Source organism: Sinocyclocheilus grahami, unplaced genomic scaffold (assembly GCF_001515645.1).
Source record: "Sinocyclocheilus grahami isolate Dianchi unplaced genomic scaffold, SAMN03320097.WGS_v1.1 scaffold217.1, whole genome shotgun sequence".
Lineage (NCBI taxonomy): Eukaryota > Metazoa > Chordata > Actinopteri > Cypriniformes > Cyprinidae > Sinocyclocheilus > Sinocyclocheilus grahami.
In genome coordinates this window covers 1,234,626-1,257,071 of record NW_015505396.1, presented here as the reverse complement: position 1 = coordinate 1,257,071, position 22,446 = coordinate 1,234,626, and the positions used below count along the sequence as shown (strand labels likewise).

At 36.4% G+C, this 22,446-nt stretch overlaps 1 protein-coding gene across 1 annotated transcript in view; it reads left to right on the top strand.

Annotated features, from left to right (window-relative positions):
* LOC107596328 (arf-GAP with GTPase, ANK repeat and PH domain-containing protein 1-like) overlaps positions 1 to 22,446 on the top strand; it is a gene marked incomplete at its 5' end in the record, with an annotated part of 73,100 nt that overhangs the window by 15,724 nt on the left and 34,930 nt on the right. Inside the window, 3 exons of the mRNA XM_016287036.1 lie at positions 8,997 to 9,101; positions 12,529 to 12,694; positions 15,491 to 15,652. Coding sequence (XP_016142522.1) covers positions 8,997 to 9,101; positions 12,529 to 12,694; positions 15,491 to 15,652 — 433 coding nt within the window. The remainder of the gene's footprint in view (positions 1 to 8,996; positions 9,102 to 12,528; positions 12,695 to 15,490; positions 15,653 to 22,446) is intronic.

Below are 22,446 nucleotides of genomic sequence, written 5' to 3'. Positions count from 1 at the left end.
CTGTCGCTCGGCTCGCTAATGTCCGTCCTGTGCACTGAACTCTCTTCTCCACATCATGAGTAGACACGCCCCTTACTGCTGATTGACAAGTTTGTTTTGCTAGTTGGCCCGAATAAGTTTTCTAAAGCGTTTTTGAAAAATCGCTTACCTCACCTTTAAGCCTCGCAAACTAGGTACACTAAGCATAGTGTATTGTTTGATTCAGTGAAAAGAACTGGATCATAAAAGTCATTTGTGCAGGAATCGGACAACAGTGGTCATTCAGTATGTTTCTTGATTCATTTAAAAGAATCTGCTCATAAGAGTCAGTTAGGAATTGGTTGGTTCATTCGGGAAGCAGACTACACTGGTTGTACTGTATGTTTTTTATTCTCTAGAAAGAACAAAATGGTCATTTATCCAGGAATCACTGATTACTGTTTCATGTTGAAAATCGTTTGGTTTGAATATTTACTATTATTGTAACTATTTAGTTTGTTAGTTAGTTACTATTGTTGTCTTTGATTTCCATCACAGTTGTTTTCTGCCAGTGCCTGATTTATTCTATTCTATCCACTTCTCATCCTAGCCGATGTGTTCTCAATGCTCAAGATTAAACATTTTGAATATTTGTTTAGTGGTGCAGAGTAAAACTTTTCACACATTATGTTTTACTGTGCATTGCTCTTTTTTAAAATTTCCGTTTAAGAAATACAATGGCACTGAAACGTCTCTCCTCATCATAAAGGGAAATTAGTATCATGGCTGTAATTGCATGTTCTGGTGCGTAGATGAGCACTGAGCTGTGCACGTTTGACGAAGTTCTGCCCCCTCAGAGCAGGGGTGCTTTGTAAGGAGTTAAATTGGATGGTTAATTCGGGTGTTATTTACCCTGTAATTCATTAGCTTGGCCCTGCCATTGGCAGCGGGCAGGCTGTAATTTCACGCTTCGCAATAAAAGATGTCTCATAATCTGCTTCATTTAGCACCGAAAGAATTTAATGAAATTAACTGCAGCCCTAATTAAGACGGTGAATATTAAAGACCTGCTATCAAGCCTTTAACGAGTGTGACATGATCCGCCTTCTGTGGGATTGGAAAAATATCATTTCCCAGGGAAAGGTTGTCGCTGCTCCGAGCCATTTTGGCCAAGATGGCATTCTTGTCATGCACACTAACCTCCCGCAAATTAGATTTTTTCTTTGTTTTTTCTTTTCCTTTCCCTGTATAATTTTAGCTTGAAAATAATTTAACCAAATACACAAACATCAATCAGGGCTCTCTGTTTAGATTTGGCTAATCTCTTGTTGCCAGTATCCATTGGCTTTGATTGGTTTAAGCTTTCAGGGGAGTGTTTAAACCACTCATTAAGCTCCTTGATGACCTTGACGTGTTATTGTTAAAACTGAGAGCCACGATGAACCTCACATTACAGTCTTTACTGTCTGTTCATCAAATTTGGTCTCCTGAGCATTAGTTAACATGGCCAGGTGTGTAGTTATATGAAGACATAGATTTGAAGAAGATAACTCTTTCCTAAACGTCCTTTATTTTCATACAAATATTTATCAAACAAAAAACTAGAGATTATAATCTGCATGATACAGTGCGTTCACAATAGTTTTCCACTCAATTTATTCTCTGTACAAAATAGACATAAAATATTTCTTATTACACTTAAGAATGTATTTTATAGTAGAGGAATATATATATTTTTTATAAATTAAATATTTTTTGTAATTTTTTTTAGGTTGTAATTTCTGTTTTGTAGCCGTTTTTAAAGTAAAATCTTTCCAAGTACCTCTGTAACCCGTATAAGTACACCTGTGCTAGAGAACACGGATAATTCTACACTTATGTGTATTTAAGGATATATTCTCATTTCTAGCCTAATTCAGGTGTGTTTGTCAGCGTGAGAGAATGTCTGCCAGAGCTGCCTGTCGTTAAATGATAAATGTATTTTGGGGAGGAGTGTTCTCTCACTGCCTGCACCGGCCAGATCAGATGGCCACAGCGATATAAGACCTCCAGCTTTCACGCCATGTCACTCACGTGGCCCCACTTTTCTCGTACACGCACACGTACACAGTCACTCACAGTGACCGGGCCAGTGTTGGGATGATACACTTAATTTAGCACCCTTCTCTCTGGAGTGCCCAAGAACAATAAGGCCAGCGTGGGCAAACACCCAACCCTTTGTTAAGCGGCTGTCCGGTGCTGACTCATAGGAGACGGATCCTGTCCACCATACTGACTCTGTCCACACCCATGCCACAATTTGCATTCATCTCCCAGTTAACCTCTCCTTTTGTTATAGAAGATGGAAGAAATGAGAAGAGCTGAAAGAAGAGGATAACACACTGATAAGAGCACATCGGCACATCTTTTAATGGAAGTGTGCACAGATTAGAGGCTTTTGTTTGCTCGTGAAGTTTATTTGTAATTGACGCTTACTCTGTTCAGGCTATTTTCCTTCCAAGAAAAAAATCTGTCTTTGCTTTGTCTTACTTATGTTGACTTTACATACACTGCCATTCAAAGGTTTGGGATCAGTAAGATTTGTAATGTTTTTTAAAGAAGTCTCTTCTGCTCATCATGGCTGCATTTATTTGTGCATAAATACAGAAACAAAACAGTAATATTGTGAAATATTATTATTATTTTATTATTATTATATTAAAAATCATTATAATATGCTGATTTATTATCAATATTTAAACAGTTGTGCTGTTTAATATTTTATTGGAACCTGTGATACTTTTTTTCAGGATTCTTTAAATAATAGAAAGTTTAAAAAAAGCGTTTATTTATACACTACCGTTCAAAAGTTTGTGGATGCTTTTATTCAGCAAGGATTAAATTGATAAAAAGTGATGATAAAGGCTTATATTGTTTGAAAATATGTCTATTTTAAATGCTGTTCTTTTTAACTTTATTCATTAAATCATCCTGAAAAAAATATTGGAACAATTGTTTCCCATATTGATAATAAATCACCATATTGGAATGATTTCTGAAGGATCATGTGACACTGAAGACTGGAGTAATGATGATGAAAAATCAGCTTTGGATCACAGAAATTCTATTTTAAAGTATATTAAAATAGAAAACCATTGTTTAAATGGTAATAATATTTTACAATATTACTGTTTTTCCTGTATTTTTGGTCAAATAAATGCAGCCATGATGAACAGAAGTTCTTTAAAACACTTTAAAAATCTTACTGATCTCAAACTTTTGAACAGCAGTATATAGTGATCTACTGTTGTAACTGATGCTGCTTCTTCTGAGACCAATATTTGTAAAAAAAAAAAAAATAAATAATAATAAATGGCATAGAGCATTCAAGATGTGATCACTAAACTTTGGTAAGACCTTCAGGCTTTTATAACTGATCGGATTTACGATTTTTTGCAAATCTGATGATCAAAGCTCTGAAAAAAATAAATTTTAGCAACTAGCGTAGGACGTGCTAGTAATGTGCTAAACGAATGTTAGCAAAATATTAGCATATGTGCTAAATCATGACAGCAAACATGCTAGTAAAACAAGTTAGAAACATGATAGCAACATGTTACATCATATTAGCAATGTGTTAAAACATGCTATTAGTGTACTAAACCATGCTAGTAACATAATAAACATGTTAGAAACATGCTAAAACATGCTAACAAAAAATGTGTTCAAATGTAACAAAACAGGCCATATGTTAGCTAAATATTACATCATGCTAGCAAAATGTTAAAACATGCCAGCAGCGTGCTAAAACATGATAACAATGTAAGGGATGTACCGATACCGATACTGGTCTCCTGTACTCGTTAAAATGCCCCGATACCAAACGCCGATACCACACAGCATGTGATAAGTGCCATATTCAGACAAAGAAACACCGACAACAGAACAACAGAGTTAGAAACATGATAGCAACATGTTACCTCATATTAGCAATGTGTTAAAACATGCTATTAGTGTACTAAACCATGCTAGTAACATAATAAACATGTTAGAAACATGCTAAAACATGCTAACAAAAAATGTTCAAATGTAACAAAACAGGCCATATGTTAGCTAAATATTACATCATGCTAGCAAAATGTTAAAACATGCCAGCAGCGTGCTAAAACATGATAACAATGTAAGGGATGTACCGATACCGATACTGGTCTCCTGTACTCGTTAAAATGCCCCGATACCAAACGCCGATACCACACAGCATGTGATAAGTGCCATATTCAGACAAAGAAACACCGACAACAGAACAACAGACAGCAGAATGGAGTAAAGGATGTCTACTACGAAGTATATGTATGCAATGAATATAATGTTAAACATTCAGTATTAACGCCCTGTATAGCTGATGTGCGTGAGCTGATAAGCAGAGCGAGCTGAGTGGATTGAGTGCACGGCGGCGCAGATGCGCGAGCTTGTCGAGTGAATATATCTTTCTCACAGACATCACAGGAAAGTTTGTAGTTCGGTCGGATATGTCAAAAACAAGTAAGTAAAACAATGCACAAGTCACTTAACGGTAGGGAGAGAGAGAGAGAGAGAGAGAGAGAGAGAGAGAGAGAGCAATTCTGTTGCGTGATATTTGATGTTCACTCACTTAGCACACGCATCATTTGGATTAAAATGAAATCGTAAAAATAAAACCATTCATAGGGGCATTCACTATAAACATAATTTATTTTCAACCTTGGGCATACACGACTTTCAGGCGAAAGTCAATCTAGCAGCCTGTGTGAAATGCGTTTGACTGTACTTGTCCCTCTCATTCTGCATCAGTACAAATATGTGTGCGCGTTGCGCGTGTTTTGCTTGCTTGAGTGTTTCTGCATTATATGAGAGGCTTTGGAATATAAATCGTTGCACGTTTCAGATGAAAAAAACGCGGCTTCTATTTATGAAAATATCACAGTTAGGAGATTTAAACGAGTGGTTCCCTGCATTATTACAGCAAAGCGCGTGATTACAGTTACCATTTTCTAAACTATAGCGAATATAATGTGAGAAATGTTGAAGGTGTCTGAATAAATTTTGGTTTGACTATCTATTTGATAAATGAAGTTAACCAACTAACATTATACATACCCTTTTGGTTTCTGTACCTAATATTTTAAAAATGTACAAATGCAATAAAAATATCGGTACTCGGTATCGGCAAGTACCAAAAATAAAAGTATCGTATCGGGCGAGTACTGGAAAAAGTGGTATCGGTGCATCCCTATAACAATGAGATAAAACTAGGCTATTTCTAGCAACATGTTAAAACATAGTGAAGGACTGCTAGAGTGTTTTTTTAGCAGTCTGAAGTAGTCCAACATGGTTAGACAGTTTTTGGTGCAACTTCAAACGTTTGTTATTTAAAAAATTTCAGACAAGACTTTGTCAAACCAACATCAGAGTTTATCAAGCTTCATCTAGTTATTTATTCGTGCTCTTTAGTGTTGTGCTTTATTGGATGATTTAATCACTGTATTATTGGCATTCCACTAAAGTCCACAGTTACTGCAGTTAGACTTAGACTAATCTTAAAAAGTTAGTCATCTAATTTTTTTTTCATTAAGACTGGTCATAACTTTTTAAAGTCAGTTATAAAAAGGGAGAATGGTGTAATTTGAATCCAAAACGTAGGTCTGATTACCTCTTGGCTAGCTACTAGTTGGTCAAACTAGTTCTTAAGACACAGTCTTAAAGGATTAGTTCACCCAAAATGAAAAATTAGCCCACAAATTACTCACCCTCAAGTCAGGTGTATGTGACTTTCTTCTTTCAGACGAATCCAGTCGGAGTTATATTAAAATTAGTCTTTGATCTTTCAAGCTGTTTAATGCCACTCAGCGGGTGTTGCATGCATCAGTCCAAAAGAAGTTAAATAAAAAGCGCCCATCCATTAAAAATGTCTCACACGGCTCCGGGAGGTGAACAAAGGCCTCCTGTAGCAAATCAATGCGTTTTTGTGAGAAAAATATCCATATTCAAAACGTAATAATCACTTTAATGTAGCTTGCGCCAACAGTTATACACGGAAGCAACTCTGGGTGGATGACGTATGAGGTTGGCTTTGTGTATGCGTCTCTCAGAAGTGACGAACGCGGAAGCACAGGGGAGAGATCAAAACAAAACACCGGTCACTTATTAGAAGTACAAAACAAGGATTTGTAAAGAAGAATGTCAGAGGATTTCGATATAAGCCAAGAGGAGACTGGTTTTCCTTTGCTAAAGTAAGGAAACTTTGCTTCCTTTGCTCCTGTTAACAAACATTGGTTTTCTCTAGACTCACCGGCACATGCGCAGCGCTGAACTCATACGTCATCCGCCCAGAGTTGCTTCCGTGTAGGACTGTTGGTGCAAGCTACATTAAAGTGATTATTACATTTTGAATATTGATATTTTTCTTACAAAAACACATCGATTCGGTACAGGAGGCCTTTGTTCACCCCCCGGAGCCGTGTGAGACACTTTTTTTATAGATGGGCGCTTTTTATTTGACTACTTTTGGACTGATGCATGCAACACCCACTGAGTGGCATTAAACAGCTTGAAAGATCAGAGACAATTTTTAATGTAACTCCGACTGGATTCGTCTGAAAGAAGAAAGTCATATACACCTAGGATGACTTGAGGGTGAGTAATTTGTGGGCTAATTTTCATTTTTGGGTGAACTAACCCTTTAACATAGCAGCTATGTTTATGCAACTGGTTTGTAGTGAGTAGGAAATGTCCCCTGTTTGCAACATTACAAGACCTTGCAGGTTGTCAACCAGGGGAGGGTAAAATAGAGGCAAGCAGGGTGTCACCGACCCAGGCCTTAAATAATGAATGATTACTCCCATCAGAGAAGTGACGTGGCGTTCAGTTAGCCTCTCCTGCTGAATGATCGCTTGTCATCTTCCCGATGGATGTGCAAAATTAATATACCTAGATCCAAAGCAGGTTGAGGCAGCTACCTGCCCAATACACCATGCCTGGAGAGACCCCACACATACACCCTCATTTAAAGATCATCTTCTTTTTCGCTCTCAATCTGTCCATCCCTTTCTTTCTCTTTCTTACCCCCTTTCATTTTTGCTTTTTTTTATATCCCTGGGCCTCACACACAAACACACACATTCACACATCTCAGTCTTAGTTAATGAAGTAATGGATATTCACCCTATGTGACAGATGGGCCGCTAGCGGCAACACCCTTGTTAGGAAATTAAAAAGCTCGTCAACTTGTGTTTACCACTCAGCAGGAGAGCCTGTTGTTATTTCCCCCAGGAAGCGCTCTTCTCTTGTCTTGAATACTGGGTCTAGAGTGTACAGACGTGCAGTCTGACCTAAGGGAACATCCTCCCACACGTAAATCTCCATCACCCAGGGCCAGACTGATCTCAGAACAGTTACAGGCCTCATTAACTAAAACCCAGCTGATCTTAGAACGAGCATATATGTCACACGAAGCCAGGCTGATCTCAGAAAGGTTCCACAACATATATGAAATAAAACAATTTAAAAATCATACTAGAGCACATGATCAAAAATAAAATGCACTTTTATTATTTTTTATTTACATTTCTATTTAGAAAGTTTTACACGGTCTCTGAGCGACAGATGCAGTGTCACAAAATGTTGTTATTGTCATTTGGTGCTCTTCAGTCTTTTTTAAAAATGTTTTTATTGGCTTTCCACAAAAATCAGGTGTAACTTTCAAGTATCCAATACACTGTTGCACTAAAAAAAAAACATTTTTTTTTTTTAGTATTTAATATTCTGAAAGGTCTTACAAATTAAATTTTTATTTTATTCCCATTCCATCCCATGCTGTTAAAACCTCTTTTAATCACTAAATTTGATAATAGAAATTCATATTTATAGTCATGTTAAATATATTATTAAAATTATATACAAATATATTATAATATTATTTTGATGTCTTAATGTTATGAAAGTCGTGACAAAATTTTCCTTTTTCTTTTCTTCTATTTTACATGCGTCAGGAGAGAGAAGTCTGCCATTGACTTGTGTGTATATATATATACAGTGGGTACGGAAAGTATTCAGACAAAAATTTGCATTACATCTAAAAAAGTCAAATTTCAATTTCTGCTACATGCTGTGAAAAAGTAAAAAAAATCTCTACTGTAATTTAAAGATTGACATTGACAAGATGAAGTTTATTATTTACATGTTTTCAGCCTCGGAAAACTACATTTTCAAATGTACTTCACTATCACTCCTTTCGGTACATATTTTTTCCCCCCTTAGTTTGAGTTTAGATACCAATTACCACATAATTAGGCCAGCTTAACAGTGTGTGACTGTTAGGGATTGTTGCATTTTTTTATGAAAATTCAGGCTGTGGAGTGACTGAGACAAAAACAGCAAGAAGAGAAATAGGCAGCGAGTGACAGAAACTTGTCGGCTCTGCTGTTGAAGGCTCCGTGGCAGCCAGAGCAAGAAATCTATTATTATCCGTCCTGTCTGCGCATTAATGTTTAACAAGTCCAGCGAAGTGACACGCCGCCGCAGCAGCGTAATTGCCAATCAGCGGACAGTTTTATTCCCTTCTTGCCTAATGAATTTGGCTGAAATGAGGTGTGGGCGGCCGGACCCTTAAATGGGCAGTCAGCCGCCACTGATGTGCGTAGGAGAGGAAGGTTAGTGCTCGTGTCATAGTGCTAATGTGCTCGCTAACACTCGAAGGCCAATTTGCATGTGTAGCTAGCTCACAGTGTGTTTTTTTCCCTCGCTCTCCTCAAACTATGCAAATAAACTTTCTGTTCACTTGAGTACAAAATAATTGAGTGTTTTGTGTGTGTGTGTGTGTGTGTGTGTGTGTGAAAATTGGGAGATACTTTATGAACCACAGACAGTTTTAACCTTCTTTCACTCTATAAAGCATTTTCTAAACAATTTTTCAGACCATGATGCTGTGTTGTTCACAATATTTATGAGAGACAATAATAAATGAATACTGTTAATATTCGGTAATGATGAATCGACTGTGTATTTCTGTCTTTGTGTATCAGGGCATGTTGCTGAAAAGAAGCGGCAAGTCACTGAACAAAGAGTGGAAGAAGAAATATGTCACACTTTGTGACAACGGAGTCCTCACATATCATCCTAGTCTGCATGTGAGTACCAACACACACACACACACACACACCGCCAGTACACCTGTATTGTATTTGTCTTTCTCCTCATCTTATTGGTCCTGCCCTGTTAATGTTGTTATTATTCTTTGTTCACCCGTCACTGTAACATCCAGGTTTTTTTTATGTTCTTTTCACTGACGTTTAACGGATTATTGTGTCCGCCTCAGTAAGCATGGTGTCTGATGACACTGTCTTGTCCTTAATTATCGACTCATCTGTTTGCACATGGCTGACGTGGTTGATGTGTAATATAACGCTGTAATGGCTCGTCATAATCATCAACTCGGATGACCTGTTTGCCCACACACCAATGGAAATGGCCATCTTTTATTGGTTGTTTTCCTTCTCTGGATCTTTTTTTGGAGTGTAATCAGACCTTATTGTTAGTGCTAACCAATTCCAAAGTGCGTTTGGCATCTCAAATGCATATGAAAGATACTGTCTAGAATAAATAGATAAAAAATTAATTTTAATTTTAAATTAAATAAAAAAAAGAAACGATATGGATAGCATGTAGTCAGACCTTGCACTCTGAACAAGAACTGAATTATTGGTTGTAGAGAGCATGAGATAAAAAATAATATAATTCAAAGTTTTTGCATGGACATATTGCAGATTTGTTCATTTAAATCATAAAACTGCCTTTTTATGATTTAAATGAACAAATCTGCAATATGTCCATGCAAAAACTTTGAATTATATTATTTTTTTATCTCATGCTCTCTACAACCAAAAATTCAATTGGTTGTTTTCCTTCTCTGGATCTTTTTTTGGAGTGTAATCAGACCTTATTGTTAGTGCTAACCAATTCCAAAGTGCGTTTGGCATCTCAAATGCATATGAAAGATACTGTCTAGAATAAATAGATATTAAATTAAATAAAAAAAAGAAACGATATGGATAGCATGTAGTCAGACCTTGCACTCTGAACAAGAACTGAATTATTGGTTGTAGAGAGCATGAGATAAAAAATAATATAATTCAAAGTTTTTGCATGGACATATTGCAGATTTGTTCATTTAAATCATAAAACTGCCTTTTTATGATTTAAATGAACAAATCTGCAATATGTCCATGCAAAAACTTTGAATTATATTATTTTTTTATCTCATGCTCTCTACAACCAAAAATTCACCACACAAAACAAATTGTAGTGAGGGTATGGCTTTAAAGTTTTATGTTCATTTACTGAATTTTGTAAATGTTCTGTCATTTTGATAGATTATAGATAGATAGATAGACAGACATATATACATACCACAGTGTCTGTTCTCTTTTTCACATTATGAAAGCAAAAAAATAGTAAATACCTTATTAAAAATACCAAGTGTTACAACTAAACTTAACTTTAGTAAACAATGAAATGGTAACTTCTTAAGTGTATTACAGATTTTGACTTAAAATTGAAAATGTTTTCACAATTAAATAAAAAATAGATAACCAGTAAATAGATAACCAGTCATCACTGATTTTAGTTTTACTGTAAATATCTGGTCATTTCTGTTGTAGCCTGTGTTTTGTCAAGTTCAGGCCAGTATAGGCCTAAATTAGTTTATTGGTATAAATTAGATATAGACCAAAATGATAATGTCTAAATTGCTGTTGCTGCTGTATTATATATTATATAATATATAATAAATAATATAATATATAATACATTATATTATTTATTATAGATTTACTTATTAAAGGGATTTTTCATTTACTCATCCTCATGTGTAGTGCAGATGTTTTTAATAATCTATCATCATTTTTGTAATTTTTTTGTCCATCCAGACCACTCGATTCATATAATCCATATGAATCGAACGGTCCGGATGGACAAAAAATGGACAGAAATGATGATAGACTTGTTTTGGCTGTTTGTATGTACTTTTTGAAGCTTGAAAATGCTGATTAAATAGATTTTCAGAAGAATTTAAATTTTTCAACTTTTTAAAGTAAAGTTATTTTATTTATTGTTTGGGGATGAGAAAAAAAATCACAATTTGTGACAAAAAATGGATATGGTAGATAAGATATGGGAAGTGCCTTTTTCCCCCTCTGTTTTTAAAAGTTTGCTTAATTATATGGTCAACTACATTTTTTTTCTTATATTTAGATTTTCTGTTATCTGAACCCTTTCAGACCCATCGCTCGGTTAGATGCCCTCCTGACACATTGACAGATTTTAGTCCAGCCAGCTCATCTGGGTGAATTAAAGGAAGTGTGCGTCATGATGTATGGTCCCCCTCCTCCCTTTGGCTGTGAACAGGTTCCTCTCATCAGCAGGTGTCTGCTACACAGGCATCAATTAGAATGTTTGCGGAGGCTAATAGGATGAAACTCAATCAGGGCTCTTAATTGCTCAACTATGTGAAAAAGAAATCACATTAATGCAGCTGATTAAGTGGATGGCAATAGATGCAACCTAATTAATGAGGGAAAAAATCCCAAATAACTCATCCATGTTCACATCCATTACAACCACGCCACAACTTTATGTAATCTTTTTTTTTTTTAACTATTGTGCGTTTCATTAAACTTGCACTTTTTTGTTAAACATTACGTGATTATGATTTAGCACAGTGCGATTTGATAGATTCATCGATGTGGAGCATCAATTTTAAATGCACGTCTGCCCCTGAAGTGGCCAGATGATGATCCTTTCATCAACTGTTCACATTTGAGCACTCAACTCCCTTAACTAAATCCCTCAAGTGGTTTGCTCGTCCTTTATTTTAAATCAAGAGTTACTTATGGACCAGTCCCCGGAGTGTATGTCCTACCTGAAACGCAATAACATATGTTCTTCAATAGAGCAGCTTCGTGGAGTCTTTCGCCTTAATGAGCAGGAGCAAGGCTTTGAGAGGGAGAGCGTACCACCCGGAACTGCCATACATCAGCTGAGTGCCAATCAAACAACACAAAGACCTGAGAATCTCTGTGTATAGTCGGTGTACTGCAAGAGCATAACATGTCCATCCCTCACTAGAGGCCAACAAAAGGGCAATTCAAAGCCAAGAGCTCTCAACACGGTTTAACAAGCCACAGGAGAGCCCTTCAGGAGTGGCGGGCCAACAGCTTGCGGCTGGTAATTGCATCCCTATTAGCATTGAGTAACTTTCATCATCAATGCAAGCAAAGCCACGCGCAAATCCAGACAACGGAGTCAGAAGCCAAACACATGCTGCGATGGCATGCTGTGATCCGCAGAAGAGGAAAAAGAAGCTCAGAAGAAGAAGTAGTGATCTAAACGGCTGATTTTCTGCACTTCACTGTGAATATTAAATACATTAATATTGATTTCTTCACCTCCAGAGGGTGGACAGAATTAACTGTGTGCTGACAAAATAAATTTAGTAGACACTTTTCATCCAGAGTGTCCAATGCTGTTGTAGTAATCCTTTTGTCATTTTTACTAAAGGATTATATGCAGAATGTTCATGGGAAGGAGATCGACCTGCTTCGGACTACAGTGAAGGTTCCAGGGAAGAGGCCCCCCAGGGCCATCTCCACATGTGCGGCCCCCAGTCCCAAAACCAATGGGCTGACCAAGGACATGAGTAACCTGCAGCTTGGACAGACACCAGGTAACATGATATTGTCTTGTCTTGTCTTTTTTTTTTTTTTGGCTTTACTTTGCTTTGTTTTATGTATTTTGTATTAAACAAAATCGGATAATAATGTAAAATAATATAACAAAAATTTGATAATTATATAAATTATTTAATATAATAAAATATACTGACTATCCATGAAACATGATCTTGCTTTGTTTTTTTTGTTTTTTGTTTTTTTTTAATTATGTAATATAATATAGTGATATATCAAAATTACATAATAATATAAATTATGAAGTGTAATTTTCATTTTTATTTTATGTAATAAAATACATACTGTTCATCCATCCAGGGTGTTCCCCTGCCTATGGCCTGAGAAAATAGCCTCCAACATATCTGTGACCACACACTGGACAAAGTGGATAATACAATATATTTAATTTAGTATAAATTAAAGTAATTAATTCTAATACTTAATACATATTAGAAATAATACAAAACATTTCCTTACATTGTTTTAGTAAGTTCTTTCCAAGGAAACACATGTATTATAAAAGTATCTTAATGTCAATATAATAGGCCTAAGAAGCGGTCTTCATTAGTAGAGAATTAAACAATTAAGTTATTGTTTAGTTATTCGTGTAACACTCATTGGATCAACAATCCTTAAGCCCCCCAAGGAGTGTTAAAGACCCTTCTTGGATGCACACACACACACACACACACACACACACAGCACCAGGAGGACCAAACTAATAGCATGAATATTCAGTGACCCATAATACATGTACTAATTATTGTCATGAATATTAATGCAATCAGCGCTCGTTCTCCAGTCAGTCAAGTCCGAAATGAGCACTAATGAGAGGGAGAGAGAGAATGATGGAAGGAGGGAGGGAGCGGTAGAGGAGAAAAGAGAGATAATTCACAGTGGTAAGGCAGTGAAGCTTTTGTGAGTCGAGTATTTGACTATAGGGCTGGGTCAGCGGCGTGATCACATGCACCTCTTATTCCTTTGGTCTTAACATCTCTTTTTTTTTGAGAGCTCCAATTATGCACCAAATCCATTATAGTATATCTTCACAAACTGCTGTTCTTATGCTGTGTGTGTGTGTGTGTGTGCGTAGATCCTTATCTGCCCTCATACATACATAGTGTTTATTTTCCTCCAGACAACCACTGATGTAAAAATGTAGGTTATCAGGGCTCTCCTGAAGTATGATCAGCTTTTGCCATTTACCCAAAGGTGCTGCCGTCTGATTTATCCGCTACAATGGAGATTAAATTGAGTCGTGACATTTCATTCAGTCGAGTTTGCAACGGTCCAGTGGAGGCCTGTGGGTACACCTTTTTGCAACAATAACAACATATTAAAAAAAACAGAGAGTATTTACTGAACCCCCTTTTTTATTTTAATTTTTTTATTTTCTGTGTGTGTGTGACTGTAGCTAGAGCAAGTGGTATCATCAAATCAGTGTTATTTACATTTTGTTCACTGCTATTGGACAAACTGTTAAATTGTTGAAGTTAGATTTGTTCTGTTCGTAAGCCCAGAAGCCTTATGGTTGTTAGTGTTTGAGTCTGTATGTGCGCGTCATATCATATCCCTCCCACGTTCTTTTCTGCTCAGCTGTGGTGAAATCTTATTAGTGCGATTAAATGCGACTTCCTATGATGTCCACTTTAATTTCCATGTGAGTCAGATGAACCTCTTCTGCAGTTTAATGATGCCTCACGGTGGTGATAATTAACCTTCGAGTAATCTAATGTCACTATTTATGCTTCTCGATGACAACAAATCAAGAAGTTTTGTGCATGAGTGCTAGTTACACTTATTAGTATTATCATTAACAAAAAGTATTGCGAAGACGACACCTAGAAGTAAAAAAAAAATTAGGGATGCATTGATATAAAAATTTTGGTCAATATCAGTAAGTTGATAATCATTCTCTTGTTGGGGATGGTATTAAAATTGCATACTGTCTTGTCTAAATAAATTAAAGTGCTAAAATTGTAATTATTTTAAATGCTAATTAATGACATGCATCACAACAATATACAGTATAATATATATATATATATATATATATATATATATATATATATATTTTTTTATTGTAGATTTGCTACATATTACATTTAACAGGTTAGTTCACCCCGAAATTAAAAAAATTATAATTTACTTATGATTTTGAAATGACATGAAGCTAAGATTTCCAAACATTTTTCGAATACAAATGGAGATTTTTTTTATATTCTCTCATCCATTCATTGAAAGTCCAGGTAGCCACAATTGTAAGCTTCAAAAAGTTCATAAAGACATTATAAAAGTAATCCAATCTACAGTAAACTGTTTAAACTAAGTCTTCTGAAGAGACACAATCACTTTATATAATCACATTTATTATAGGCTTTTATTGACAGAATATACACATTGACATTACAGAACTAGCCCCTTACTGAATTATTCATAATTTTTTTAATATAAACTTTGATTATGATTACAAATGTAATCTAAATGTTAAAATTTTTTAAATGACCATACATTATTAAATAACTGACCAATACTGCTTAAAAAATATGAATTCTAATATTGGCTGATAAACAGTATAGTGCCAATACATTGTGCATGTTGTAAAGATATATTTATTAACATTATAAAAACTCGAGTTTGCAAAAAACAAAAATAAAACTACACTCTAAATGTACACCATAATGCAAACAAAAACGATATGGCATTACAGATGACAAGAACAAATCAGGAAATGTGTTGCATTGGGTATATCATATTAATGGTGTATTAATTATCATGCGTCTCTCCCGCAGGCTCTGTGACCAGTAGTTCTTCTGCGTCTCAGATGGCGAGTGGCATCAGTCTGGTGTCGTTTAACAGTCGGCCGGATGGGATGCATCAGCGCTCATACTCTGTGTCCAGCGCTGACCAATGGAGTGATGCCACAGTCATTGCCAACTCAGGAATCAGCACAGGTAAGTGTAGAGCGCATTACCATGTGCAGCCCCCTCAAACTGCTTTGGGGGGGTTTGCTTGTCATCATCTTGGTGGAAGGTTTTTCTTAAACAGTGATTTGTTATCCTATAGTTGTAAACACGCACATACACCCACCCCACCTTTCATTGATCCTTATGTCAAGCTCTAATGCTGCTTTAACTGTTTATCAAAGTAATGGCCACTCAGGAGAACCACATTACCAAAGTCTCATCTGTCGACGACGAGTCGCTAGCAGAAGAGAAATGTTGGGAGCATGATGTTTATCAGTCTGTCACCTTTTTGTTGTCAGAGAATTTCATACTTGGCTATTTAATGAAATCTTTCATGTCTAAACAGCCACAAGGGGAAATGGGCATTTACACAGACGTCACTATTGGACTGACAGCTGTCAGGCACAATGTTTTTATTTGTGCTGATGAACTGCAACGAGTCGCTAGCAGAAGAGAAATGTTTGGAGCATGATGTTTATCAGTCTGTCACCTTTTTGTTGTCAGAGAATTTCATACTTGGCTATTTTTATGAAATCTTTCATGTCTAAACAGCCACAAGGGGAAATGGGCATTTACACAGACGTCACTATTGGACTGACAGCTGTCAGGCACAATGTTTTTATTTGTGCTGATGAACTGCAGTGACATGGTGTGACTAGTTTTAGGCCTGCCGTTTGACTGATGTCGTTTAACAGTCGTTTAACGTAGGCCTGCTGTGTGCATGTAGTTGTCTCTGTGTTTACCCCTGATAACAATTAAAGCTGTGAAACACTTAAACGGGCTCCTGGCCATTTCTGCAGCAGGGCTCTACATGCACACAGCTGAGCCACAGACCCCACACATGACTTCAACAATACATCTTTTAAAATGTCAGTTTTCTTATTCTAATTCTTAATTCACTAGTATAGCTATAAACTGTTTAATAGTCTAGATTCAGTAAGACTTGGTAAGTAGAATGTGCTGTTTGTATACCTATTCCTTTGTGTGGAATAAAAAATGTTTATGAGTTGTTTTATAGTGTCAACATTTTCTGAGTTCAGCAAAAAAAAATATTTAAAAAAAAGGCTCAGCGGTGAAACAGTTCTTCTGGTATGCAACACTGTGTACATTATCTGTAGAGTGTAAAGGGCCTTGCAATTGCTACTGTGCCTTTAAGACTTCTATGTAAATTCCCTTTTCACATTTGTAAACTTTTGGTTTGCTGAAAGGTTTGCCCTATCTGTAAACAGCCTCTTTGCTGAGGCCACATTACATTTGTTTACAAAACAATCTGTACTTAATCTGTACTGAAATGTAGCAGTTCTGGAAGAATATGCAGAGCTGGAGGTGCTACACACCAAGAGAGGGCACTACAAGATGAACAAAAACTAAACAGAATTAGAAATAAAATGAGTCATTATTTCAAAAAACAAACTAAAATTATTTATTCACCGAATTGAAACTAAACTGAAAAGAAAATACACAAAATTAAATAAAGATAAAAATATGTGGATAGATAACCTCTCTTAAACAGTAAGTATATGAAGAATTCTCTGTATGTGTCAATGTGTGTATCAGTGACTTCAGCATTAAAACAAAAGTGGAGTTGGTGGGAGAATCCATAAGTGGTCCCCTGCTTCAGTGATATTCCGGATGGTTGTTCGGACACTGCGGCACTCTGGAGGGCTGTGTTATGAGGTTGCGTGAGTGCTTGTTCCCCCCCAGGAAATTCTTAAAAATAACCTTTCTGCTGGCCTAATGATGTGTCTGTCCACAGTCTGACTGAACAGATCTGATGGCTGCCTGGATGAAGGTAGTGCCGGACGCTGATTGCTTGTCACCTCTTGCCCCCAGGAGCTGACAGGAATGAGATCCTATCTTTTTTCTGAGAGAAGTGGAGAGAGATAAGTGATAGCAAAGTAATTAACTGACGTTCTTTGCTTTGTGCTGTGAGGAAGAGACTGTTGACTAACCTCTAGCCCAGTGGTCACCAACGTGGTACCCGTGGGCACCTGGTAGCCCGCATGGAGTCTCTGAGTCACCCACCAAGCACGTTCTACAAATAGCCTAAATTAGAGTCGGGCGATAAATGATATCATATCGAGATTATGATAAAATATATGTTAATAATGATTAGGGGTGCTCCGATTGATCGGCTACCAATCACTATCGGCCGATAATCACGCTGGGATGATCGATCGGCGGTCTCTAAAAAGGCAGATCTCAAAAAAACGATCTCAAGCTGATGACGCTGCCGTGAGAGGTTTGGCACAACCTGCAGCGGCACCGTCTCAGTCTCTGTCCTGCGCAGGTGAAATAATTATAATGCTGAAGGTGAGGTACTCACCTTCATATTTCTTCATTAAATAACTTATAAAGTAATTTGAAAATCTTGTGTGAGATGTAATTTCACAAACAGCGTGAGTGAATCACCGCGCGCGCACTTTCTCGCTCTCTCAAAATACACAGATGGTTTCAAATCACCACACATCGCGTCTGCACTATAAGCAAGCTGCACGCTGCACAGTTGACACAGGAATTGTCACTTGCACAGTCGAGGCAGTGTCACTAAAGTTGATAAATTGCATTTCTTTTTAATTCTTGCCAGTGTGTAACCATTCAGCGATCGTGCGCTCTCCTGGAGACCGTGCGTTCATGCACACTCGCAGCGCACGCACATAATGCCAGGTTCACATTACTCCGTTTGCAGTGCATACGTGGTGCGTTTTTTTTCCGCGCTCATGTTAACGGATTAAAGCGTTCACTGCACACGGTTGCAGTCCAACAGTGCGTTCAGGAGCGGTGCGTCTGCAGCAGTGCAGAGATCGTTTCCGCACGAGTCTATTGCTGCGCTGCAAGCGCTGAATTAAAGTAACAGTGCATTGTTTGCAGTAAATATGAACATGGATTGACACGAAAATGTAGTAATTACACCATAAATGCATATTATTAAAGTTTACTGTGTTTCACAGTCAACACGTGACTTTTTGGCTTTAAAAAGATCGGTATCGGTGATCGGTATTGGCAGATACTGCTTTCTATGATCGGCGATCGTGATCGGCCTCAAAAATCCTGATCGGAGCACCCCTAATAATGATGATAAGCTCTGGACATTTTTACTCAATATGTATTAATCACAACAGAAATAAATGTTACAGCAACCAGTCAGTGCATGTCACTAATAAGTCTGCATGTTCTGTGTGAATGCGTGGAGGAGTTTCATCTGATACACAAACTCAAAGCGGTGTTTTCAACGTCTGCGTCTCAATATATGAGGACATGAACACATGCACTTCATCTTCAGAGCTGCTCTGAGTCACTTCACCAGCTTTATGCCGTTTCATTTGAGAAAAAATACCGTCAAATACACGCTGAAACTAAAGCTAAAACTGAAAGACCTTCACAACAAACCGTCAAAATAAAAGTCCGGTTTAACTTGAAATTATTTGACTGAATATATTACTAACTGTATACTACAATGCAATTCTCAAAGTAATAATAATATTATTATTTTTAGGGAATATCATACAAGCAAGTTATTTTTTATTATTATTAATTTATACAGTTCTGTTGTTCAGCATCATGTCTGATAAAATAAAATAAAAAAATAAAAATGCAATGTTTTGTTGTAAATTGATTTTCATTTGATTACATTTTAAAAGATTGATTAAATAAGTTTTATTAATTAATTTCACTAGACACCATTTTTTATGATAAATTTGTACTGAATCATAAAACACGGAATCCATAACAAATCAAATGGAAAACACAGAATTTTGGGAAAAATAAAATGCATTTTGGCATAAAATGCAAGATATCAAGATATTAGAGAGCGAGGAAAAAAAAAAAAAAAAAAAGCTTTATTATATATGTATATATGTTTTTTTATATATATATATATATATACCCCTGCTCTAGCCTTTTGTTTAGTCTTTTGCTTTGTTTAGCCTAGTCTTTAGCCAGGAAACTAAATTATTTTCCATGTTTGCTGAATAAAATCCAATACTTTTTTTCTTACTAATTTTGGGATTCTGTTTTGAATTTTTTTTTGTCTCTCTCTCTCTAGCACATCGGTTTCTCACAAAATATGTGCATTTTGTAGCATTTTAGCTTTCAACATTTATTCATAAGGTGAGGAAGTCTTGTATTGTCCTTTGATCACCAGAAGACTGCCACAAAGACATGATTCCTGTCTTCCTCTGAGCCAGTTTACAACTATTTGTTCAATGCTCAGCCGATTTCGACATGTGAATTATTTCTAATGACATTATTTTATGCCTAATTATGCATAAAATAATGAATTATTACCAGTGACAGAAGAAAATGCAAACATGACCCAGATGTTTTCTGCTACATCTGTGGGTGTTTTACAACTGTACATTCAAAGGGTGACAGAAAATTATAGATTTTTTGACAAATGTGTTTATGGAAAGTTGTTTGATATTAAATGGAGTATTTGAACATATTTCTCCACTCCTTTGCAAAGTTGTAAGTTAAATGATCCATTTTGAAGACGTCTTATCATTAAAACGAAACTTTTGACATTTGACTGCTTTTGTTATTTTCGCAAGTATATTAAAGACAAGATTTTTCAAATTATATATTATATATCTCTAAATTATATATTTATAAATGATATAACTTCTGTTTTTGTGAGAGAGAAAAACTGTACATGATGGAAAGTTTTTATTGATTTTGTTGAACTCAATCATGCAAATCAGCAGAAAAATAAATAGTGGTCTATAAGTAAGATTGCTAATTCATTTCCCACAACGCAATTATTGTGACAAAACAAATACTGACAACCTTGTGCTTTTTATACAAAATAAACTCAGCTGGATGAACTGAGATCATTTAGAACTGAAGATGCCTTTAAAGTGTAATTGTAAGAGGGTCAAAGTTGAAAAGATCTACAGTGGTTGATACTTGGCTGTGTGCTGTCTGAATGAGTTGGATCACATCAGAGCAGACTCGTCCTGACTGGACTTGGCTGCCATTTGAAAAACACAGCCTCAGTAATGAGCTCTTTTATTCCAGAGGAAACAAAGCCAAGTCCGTTTAAAGGAGATAAGATCCCCTCCAGTGATCGGGCACTCTGTGTTTTTGTCCCACTCCATGTTGTCTTGAGGGCATGGGAAAGGCAGTGACATCCCTGTCTCTTTACCTGGAGCATCCTTTGCTCCAAGCAGACAGTTGCACATAAAAAGAACCCCTCTGTCCCTCCCTCTGTGGCTATTCTTGATCCTCCCGCTCTTTCGCTTAATAATGAGAGACAAACAGCAGCAGAAGTAATGAGTGTCTCTTTGATTACCGCTGCTGTGTTTAGGTGCTCTGGGGTACATGCTTTGGTTCGACCCGCCTTAAGATAAGTTCGTGGCCACCCTGATGTCATGTCACGTCACCCAACTTGTTGATTAATGCACTCATATTTATTTTTTTAAGCATAGGGGATGTCCCTTCTTCCTTCTGTCTCTTTCGAACTAGCAATGGCTTAGCAGCAGCCAAGAAAATGCACATAGCATGTTCATAGCTAGATATGTACTCTTTGTATTCATGTTGCTTTCATAGTTTTGAAAAACTTGCATATTATTTTCAGTGGGTTTACATTACCATTCAAAATAGGTCGGTAAGCTTTTTATTTTTTTATGTTTTTGAAATAAGCCTCTTATACTAAAGACAAATGACTGTTTTCTATTTTCATATATTTTGAAATGTAATTCATGTAATTATTTTCAGCAGCCATTATTTCAGTATTCGGTGTCACATGATCCTTCAGAAATCATACTATGCTGATTTGGTGCTCAACTATTTTTAATGAATAAAACGTTCAAAAGAACATCCTTTATTTGAAATAGAAATCTTTTGTAACATTATAAATGTATTTAATACATCCTTGCTGAATTGAATTCATGAATACATGAGTGTATGCAATGTAAGCATTTTCAAAAAGAAAATAAAAAATTGTGAGGGAGGATGTATCACCCTGACATTTTTTTCCCCCCCTGAAAAAATATTAATGTGAATTTTAATTCAGAAATTTAAAACGTACTCATCAGAGTTCAGGTCATTGTGTGTATGAATTGCATTTTTAAAGTATCTTTAAAGGGGTGGTTCACTGGTTTTTTTCTAGGCTTGATTGTGTTTATGGGGTGCAGTATAACATGTTAATTCTCAGTTTTAAAAAAAACATATTTTTTACATAATTTACCTTTATTCCACACCGCTCTGTCCCTTCTTTGAGAAACGTGCTGATCATTTCCTGCTTAGGCGATGGGCTCTGATTAATTAGCTAGCCCAGTGTGTTGTGATTGGCTAAACCGCCTCTAGTCCCTCCCCTCACCTCAGCGGCATGTGCTCCGGTTGTATTGTAAACAACGGCGTCATTAATGTCGCTTATCAGTTTGAGCCTGATTGAGAAGCAGAGGATATTATTGAAGTGGATCGTGCAGAACCTTTTAATGGTAGGGCTATGTTTTTTGTTTGTTGTTGTCTCATACTTTTAGATATGCTGTTATTTATTTGTAAATGCTACTGCTTATGTTAGTTTTAATATACGGTTTTATCCTGGTTAAAGCTTTAATACAGTACGGCAAATGCACGCGCATCCATGTTTAACGCTTCACATAGCTATGTGAAAATAAGTGTATAATTGGAACAGTTCATTGTTGGAGCTGAGCTGAATGAGAGATAGAGGGAGAGAGAGATGCAGAGCATGTGCAGAGCAGGGGGACGCGAGGAACAGTATTAAGAACCGCTGCTTTAGAACATTGATTTTGAAACTTGTGAATCCATTAGAATCGTTA